Genomic DNA, 8858 nt, shown 5'->3' on the forward strand with positions numbered 1-8858 from the left:
GTGTGCGTGTGTGCGTTAGTATCTCTGTGTTGGCTTTGTGATGGACTGGGGACCTGTTCAGATTGTACCCTGCTAGTTGCAGCGATGCTCCAGCTTTCCCACAAACTTGAACTGGAATGAGCGATGTATGGAAAATGAATGATTGAATGTTTTATCATGTAAAAATAATCCAATTTCAAAACTTGAGACCAGCTACCAGAAACCATGCATGTTCCTGCATCCACAGTAAGTCAGACATTTTTAAACCAACAAGCACAACAGGATGGTAAACCTGGGAGTCAGATCCCACTGAACACTCCTCATAAACAGGAATCAGACTGAAGTCTTCCTGCAGAGCTTATTTCACCTGCATGTTTATTTTAACTGTTTCTGGTCTGACTCGAATAATCCTGTGACTGTGGCATGACAAGTACCGGATCCAGTACTTCCTGAACAGTTCATCCCGAAAGCCATAAATTACAGGGCTCAGAAAACGAGGAATGATGTAGACGAGCAAGAAGAAGATGTAACGGATCTCCAGGCTCAGTTGGGGGAAGAGAGAAATCAGAGCAGCCTGAAGGGAAGGAACCACAAAGGCCAGCATGCACAGCAGCAGCTGAAACAGAGATGCAGGAAAAGCCTAAAGAACTGGATTAAATAAGCAGACATAGGTCTCTGAGATTGTTTGGTAGTAAATCTGACATTCATTCTATTCTCTTTTTTCTACAGCCATTTAGCAGACGCTTTTCTCTAAAGTGACTTACATCTGAGAGCAAGCAAGAAATCAAACAACAAAAGATATCATGGACAAGTGTCAGTCAGACTGCTGCGAGTCCAGTTGGATGCAGGTGCTGCCATGTGGTGCTAGAGGTGGTTTTAGTTTTGTCCCCTTATTCTCTCTAATCCTCTTATTTATGTATTATTTCTATATGATTTTTTTTTATTATGAATATTTATTCATGTACATATTTTTATTATTATCATTATTATTATTATTATTATTATTATTATTATTATTAATAATAATAATAATAATAATAATAATAATAATAATGCATTATTCTTTATTTAGTTGTCTTTTTCTTTTTAAAAATTTTTAATGTGTTTCTCTGAATCAATTTTTTGTCGATAGTTATAGGAGTTAAACAACAGCAGCATTCTTTAGAAGCATTTTGTGAATGGTTGTGATGTGAAATGGTTTTTTTTTAGCTAACCCAAACAAACAGGAGTGATAACATTTCAACAGTTGTGTCCTGTGTTGATACCCACCTGCACCCCGTGAAGCAGCACGGTGTTTCTGGCTCTCTTTACTGACGCCAGGCCTGTTGATGCCGCTTGAGCCGTCAGCATGATCTTGCAGTAGGTGTAGAGCAGCATAAGGGCCACAAAGGATAGGTATGTCCCATCAAACACGCAGTTCTTGTAATAGATGGAGGGGTCGCGAAAAAGAAGGGAGTGGTCGCAAAAAACGGTGGTGTGGAAGAACCTCGGAGGTTCCTTGAATATTGTTATCAGGAGGTCTGTGATCGGAGGGGTGGCAGAGAGGATAAAGATGATGCCAATGAGGATAAAGGTGCGGGGGACCGTGCACATCTGGTTGTAGTGCAAGGGGAAACAGATGGAGATGAAGCGCTCAACAGCCATACCGGCTAGGATGAGCGGGGTGGAGCGGGTGGTGAAGACTGCTGTCATCACCTGCATGAGGTGGTGGTGTTGGAGGTAGACAATCACAGTATAAAATAATGAATGAAAAATGAAACATAAAGTTTTGTTCTTTAGATGATGGCTGTCACACTTGCATTGATAAGAACAGATTCATGTGCTGCTTTTTTTCAGGGTTCTAAAGGTAAAGAAATGCTGTGACTTACCAGGAGGCAGCAGACAGAGGCGTGGATCTTCCTGAAGATGTAGCTAACCACATAAAGAGCTGTCACCAGCGTTAGCTGCAGAGCATCATTGATCACCATGCAGATAAACATGATGTAACGAGGATTCTCGTAGAAGAAACTGGGGTCAAAGATAAAGAGCTGGCAGACAAATGGACACTTGCATGCTTATTTCTGAGCATATAATAGGATGCAGCTAATGATACTCCTGACTTTTCATTCATTTACACAGATGAGTTCACATTTTGCAGCAAAGTGGAGACTGGGGAACATCAAACGAAGTGATCTGTTGTTGTTTGGATTTAAGTTGAGTTTGTTAGATGTTGGGAAAATAATGTTGGTATTTGACAATAGATTTCTGTCGTCACCATGTTTAATAGGCGCCACCATAAGATAATATGAAGGTGTGTCATGCCATGTTGGATGTCGAGGCCTGAGAGTCATCTTTTAAGTCATTCACACTCATTACTTCTTCTGATAATAGCTGCATATTAGATTGTGTTTTTGTTTGTAAAAACTTGTCAAATAGTGGAGAAGAAGAAAAAATCTGATCTGTTTGTTGGGTAATTTATTAGTTAACTCACTATAATACTTATAAATATATTTTGTGACATGTTTATTCTATGGAGTTATATACTGTGAACTTTATGATTGCAATTTAATACTAAAAATTTGACCCTGAACATCCTTTTTTTTTTTAAACATACAGTAGGCATATTTAACTTTAGGTGATTAGATACAATTTAAAGGCATAATCCCAGAATTTTAGTATCAAAACATTTTCCTAAAGTTAGATTTCAGCGTCACTGCAGGCCATAAAAAGCCTCACAGCAAGAGGAAATACAAAATGGTGTCTAAACAAATCAATGGCTGGTGATTATTTCTCTTTTTCATCATTACAAACATGCTAAATAGAACACGTTTAACATATTTCAAAGTTATGCAGCAGGCATAATGTGTTTTCAGAAATAGCTGCCCTGTGTGAGCAGTGGCTTTGTGTACCTGTGCTGTAGAAAGGTGTACACCATGCTGCCGTTGATGGTGCTGAGAGTCAGCCATACCAACATGGCCATTATGTTTTTAGTCAGAGCGCTGGAGAAGCTGTCTTTAGATAAACCCACAGCACCCTCTGATGTTATAGAGCTGGTATTACTCAGCAGGTCCAGAGACCCAGAGGAGGTGGAGTTCATCCCCAACATCTCCACTTCACAACCTGAGGAGAGACGGAAATAAAAAAAACAATTTATTTATTTAATAAACATATTCTTTAGCGATTCTATAGCAAATAATAACTGTTTTAAATAGATAAATAGATATTAGAATATTAAACCCAATATAAGTCAAAATGGAAAAGTTGTTTTTAACGACAGAATAAAATATACATGTTTAATTTGAACGCAGTAATTTCTTTATGAAGTGCAGCATGGATTCGTTTAGAAAAAAATACAGTCAAACTAAAATAATGCACTTTTTTTTTTTTTAACAATTAAAATGTTTAATAATGTGAAAATCAAAGGCACTTCAGATCTTGGTAATTTTTTACTTAATGGTCTATAAAATTCTTGAAATAAAATGATTAAAATTAATGTTACAGAGTGGCTGTTGCACAGTAGTTTGTGGACAAGTACACAAATACACATCACACAAACTTACCTCAGCGGTTTAATATTTTCATGCTTTGGGCTCTAAAGACAACAAGAGATTAATGAAACAACACAAAACTATTTAACATAATTTCATTACTTAAAATATCTATCTTGTTTCACTGTTGATAAAACTCGTCGCCTACTTTTCATTAAGCTGTTAAAGATCATTTATCAGGATGAAAGGCTTTATCAAACTAAACAGAACATTTTTAAATGTAGCGTGAGAAATACTCGAAGGGAGTAACAGTAGTACCTGTAACGTAGAGCTTTGGCATAAAAAAAAGTAATAATTATTATGTAATCACAGACAGTAAGGTGAAGACAGAGCTCTCGTCTGTTGGGTCACTGAGGTCAGCAACACCTCCACCGCCTGGGATGCTGCTTTATAAAGACGCTATCAGCACTTTGGCGTGTTTGTGTGTAATAGGTGGAGGTCGGTGACGTCACAGATTATGATTTGGTCCCCTTATATGAGCACTTTGACTACACAGGCAGTCATGTACCTGAGCAAGAGACTGACATGTTATAGATTAAAAAAGACTTTGATAAGACCAATGAACAAAGATAGTTTATTGGGTGAAATATGCTTTACATTTTAACAACGAGAAAATGTTCAGGAAATGTTCAGTTACTTTTTACAGCAATGTATTTCTCCACCCACACATACCTGATGAAGGAAATGTATAAAGAGAACCATTTGTATGAACACTTTTGGATTTTTCAAAAAATTTTCAGCACAACTGTACACTGAAAGTGTAATAATTGACTAAATCACACCCAGCAGTTCTAAATAAATTCAGGGTTTATATATATATATATATATATATATATATATATATATATATATATATATATATATATATATATATATATATATATATATATATATATATATATATATATCAATATCACAATGTTTATGAGATCTAAGAAAATGTAATTATTTCTTAAAACATATCAGTATTTCTTCATGTCGAGGATAAAGAAGGAATATGCGGATTTCTAAGTTGTCTTCCAGTGTTGTTTAAAAACCTTATTGTGGAGATTATTAAACTGATTCTCAGCAGGCAGATAAATATCAGACAATATAGTTATAATTATGTAAAACTGGCATTACTAATGAGAAGGCCGAGACATGGATACAAAACTAGATGAAGCAGGTTTTATATGTACAGTCACTGGTTACAAACCAGTTATTACACGTTTTTAAATGATGAATCCAGTCAGACGACATGACCTTACAATGTTTGGACCCCCAAAATATAATGATAGATATAAATGAGCGTATGTATTTGCCACAGTTGACAATTAACAGTAGAAAGAAATAGTTTTAGCCACTGGGTGGTGATTTTCCTCCATGAGTTGGAAATATGTGGACTGTTTATTCTGTTCACTGTGGCAGTTTCCACAGACGTCTGTAATCTATGTGGACCCACTTAAGTTATTCTTTGTCATTTAAAGCATTAAACAGACTTACTTGCTGAAAAAAAGATGCTTTCCACACTTAAAATGATAAAATCTTACACACTTTAATTTTAAAAAAATTACTTAACTAATACCAGTATCCTTTAGCTTTTATACAGGCTGTCATTTCTGCAATCTTTATGGCATTGTACATTGTTGTATTTCCGTTGCACTTGCAATCCGTCATATTCCGGAGTATCTAAATCTTGGATGGTCTACAAGCTGTCTTTGTGCACAGGGGAGACTTTCTTCACTGTGTCCCTGCTCTTGCAGCGTGGAAGGTACATCCTGAGGTACGTCCTGAACTTCATGTCTCTGAAACCATAGATAATTGGGCTCAGGAACCGAGGCAGAATGTAAACTATCACGTAGTTTGCATATCTTATTTCCAGGATTCTGCCTGGGAAGATGATGTGAAGAACAACTTCCACACTTGGGGAAATATAGGAGAGCATGCACATGGCTAGCTGAGCCCCGTGGAGGAGGATGGTGTTCCTGGCTTTCTGGGCTGACGTCTTATCTGTGGACAGGGCCCTGGCTGCAAACAGTATCTTTAAATATGTGGAAACCAGAATCAGAAACACACCAGAGAAATAGATGATGTCAAAAACTTGCCTTTTGTATGTCAGGACTGGGTCTTTGAAGACATTCTGCCGCAAGCAGAACACCGACTCCTGGAAGAAGCTTGGAGACTCAGTAGCCAGTGTCACAAATAGATCTGTGATATCTGGAGCCACACAAATAAACCAAATCAACCCGATAGCCATGTGAGTTCTTTTCACTGTGCAGATTTGAGCATAGCACAGAGGTTTGCAAATGGCAATGTAGCGTTCAATGGCCATGCCAGCTAAGCTGAGTGGGGAGTTTCTGGTGGTGAAGACGGCCACCAAGATAAAGAAACAACAGAAAGACACATTAAGCTTGTAGAAAATGTAGCTGAGGACAAAAAGTGTGATGGTGACTGTCAGCTGGATGGCATCATTTATCACCATGTGGATGAAGAGGATGTAGCGAGGGTCTTCATAGAAAATCTAGAAGAGAACAAAGGAAAAGACATAGGAGTCATTTTTATTTATAAAGAAGACAGTTGGGATGACCTTGTAAACATAAATATTCATCACTCTATAACTTGATATCTTAAATAAGGTTTGTAAAATTGAAATGAAACATTATTTTTCAATCTACCGTCGTCCTCAAATTTATTCATAAACTTCCATTAAAGAAGGGAAAAAAACAACTGACTGAAATAAAATGAAGTTGAAAAAAGTAATAATAAACAAAAGTTTAATGAAATTCTGGTCAATTGAAATATTTTTTTTAATAAAGCAAACAAATATGATGAAATACTTTATGTTACATCGCTCATAAACTAATATTTAGTTGAACTTTCCACTCCAGTCAGGTGTTTCCTGTTCCTCTCCTGTTTCCTGACTGCTGCACCTGATGACCTTTGTTCCACTGTTCATCAGAAAAATGATATTATTTAACCAGAACCAATTTGCTTTTTTTCCCCTTCAACTTAATTAAATGAAAAACCAGTGTCTATCACTTCATTTAGCAAATTTTTAGTCATTGTTCCTTTTTTAGTCTCCGGTTATTTGAGTGACTATATTCCAAATTCCACCTTTCTTTAATGAAAGGGTATAAATAAAATTGTACAACTGTAAGTACCTAAGTCCACATGAATTATTTCCATTGACCTGGAAAAACGCCTGGTCCATGGAATCAATGGTGAAATCTTTTTTCCAGTCAACTGTGATTTTTAACTTGGAACAGGGGCCTTGGTGTAGATTAATAAAATTTGGCAACAGTGAAGCGATAATCTTATTGTATATGTGATAAAGGGGTATTTTCAGAAAAACAAACAAACAAATAAAAGTCCCCATAACTGATTTAAACAAAAGCCTGTACCTACGTTGGCATTAGTGAGCTGTATATACGGTAGTCTGATAAGCTGTCTGGACAGAAAAGGTGTATAAAAGCACTTTCTGCCCTGAGAGGTTCAAAATCAGTTACAAAATGTAAAATGAAGCAAAAAAAAAAAAAAAAGAAAAAAAGAGCATTCATACAAATGGTTATCTTTCTAATCTTTCTACATTTCCTTCATCAGGTATTTGTGGGGAAACAAATACAGTGCTGTGAATCCCGATTTCTTATTTATTTGCAAGTGACACTTGGATGTGCAGGTAACTGGCAATAAGTCTTTCACGGCGCTGTGGAGGAATTTAGGCCCACTCCTTTACACAGAATGGTTTTACCTCAGCCACATTGGATGGTTTTTGAGCATGAACTGCTCAATTAAGGTGACACCACAGCATTTAAACTGGATTTAAATTTGGACTTTGACTTGGCCAATCCAAAACCTTGATTTTGCTTATTTGAAGCCATTCAGATGTGAACTTGCTGGTCCTGTCGGATAAGCCAAGAGCACTTGAGCTTGAGGTGACATTGTCCTTCAAGATTTTCTGGTAAACAGCAGAGTTCAGGCTTCCATCAATCACAACAAATTGTTCAGCAGCTCCTGAAGTGGCAAAGCAGCCCCAGACATCGGACTATGTTTTGACTGTTGGTTTGATGTTCTTTTCACCAAATGCTGTTTTATTTGTACACCAGATGTACCAGGACACACACATTCTCCAGGTGGCACAACCAGTTATTGGGTTTGGGGGGCAAAAACTTTTCCACATGGAGTCATTTAGGTTTGGAAAGATTTTTCCCAATGAATAAAATTTAGAATTTAAAAACTGGATTTTTTGTTTACTCAGGTAATGTTTGTGTAAAATCAGAATCTGTGAAACGATCTGAAACATTTGAATATTTTAAAACATTTAAAAAATAACTTATATTTGATTAGACTTCGAAGACTATAAGCAAGGGGGGTTTTAGCGATTTACTTTTGTATTAGATAAAAATAAATTGGAGTAATTTTTGTGCTAAAACATTCTGTGTATCGACTTAAGAAATGTTATAAAAAAAACACCCTCTAGAAACACCAGACATGTAATTACAAGATTCTGTGTTTTTAGTAATTAATTAAAATTTAAAATCTACAACAAGAATCTAAACATCTTAAAGTCGGAAGTCTTCCCGTTACTCAACTACTCTTAGTCAATTCTATGGAAGCCAAGAGCGGACATACTCAAGTGTCTTTTAAAAAGATTTTCTAAAAAGCACTGTTTTGTGATTGTGATAACATATTATTCAAATGTTATGTTGAAAGGGGGCTGGAACTGTCCAGAAAAACATTAGAGAGAAAAACATTCAAACAGACTCACATTCACCCCTAGCCAGATTTTAGAGACTCAAATATGCCATGGGGTCTGATTTGATGAATAAAGTCAGGATCAACACATTAACCAATAACCTTTGAGCCACACTTAATCATCCCAATCATCTTCTTCAGAAATCAAATTTTGTAAACAATTACAAAAAAAAAAAAAAAAAAATAGCCAAGCACAACCATTCCATTCAATGCATTTGTATTAGTTTAATATTATTTTTCTTCCATGTTTGTTTTTCAAAATATAATCAGGAACAAGTGTGTGTTTATACCTGGTGTCGAAGGAAAGTGGCAACCAAGGTGCTGTTGGTGTATGTGAGGATGAGCCAGACCAGAACTACAATCAGGTTTTTGACAAATGCTGTGGTGAAAGTGTCTCTGATGATGACCTTGAGAGAGTCAGTAGAATAGGATGAACATGAAATCAGGTTAGATCATAAAGAGGTCACAATTTACTCTTATACACACCACTGACTGCCTCTCATTCTTTTCTTCTGTCTGTTTCTTTTTTCACTTTTACTTTGTTTAGGTAAAAAGATTTAGTGGGTAATTGTTGTGTGTGTGCATTTTCAACATTAGTCTATGTTAGTAAGAATTCATTTT

At 36.2% G+C, this 8858-nt stretch overlaps 2 protein-coding genes across 2 annotated transcripts; both read right to left on the bottom strand.

The window, feature by feature from the left end:
• Positions 1-72: 72 nt before the first annotated feature.
• Positions 73-5162, bottom strand: LOC306757039 (odorant receptor 131-2-like; the record flags this gene model as incomplete). The annotated part of the gene is made up of 7 exons (XM_079242003.1): positions 73-111; positions 380-595; positions 1249-1674; positions 1848-1986; positions 2868-3078; positions 4989-4991; positions 5093-5162. 7 exons carry the CDS (start codon positions 5160-5162, stop codon positions 73-75), a joined length of 1104 nt encoding a protein of 367 aa, XP_079098129.1.
• Positions 5163-5190: 28 nt separating this feature from the next.
• LOC306757040 (odorant receptor 131-2-like) lies at positions 5191-8632 on the bottom strand (the record flags this gene model as incomplete). The annotated part of the gene is made up of 2 exons (XM_079242004.1): positions 8528-8632; positions 5191-6006 (listed from the first exon to the last, which is right to left on the bottom strand). The coding sequence occupies exon 2, from the start codon at positions 5965-5967 to the stop codon at positions 5191-5193; it is 777 nt and encodes a 258-aa protein (XP_079098130.1). The 5' UTR covers positions 5968-6006; positions 8528-8632.
• Positions 8633-8858: the final 226 nt, after the last annotated feature.

The sequence above is a fragment of the Telmatherina bonti genome (genome assembly GCF_933228915.1).
Source record: "Telmatherina bonti genome assembly, chromosome: 6".
Classification (NCBI taxonomy): domain Eukaryota; kingdom Metazoa; phylum Chordata; class Actinopteri; order Atheriniformes; family Telmatherinidae; genus Telmatherina; species Telmatherina bonti.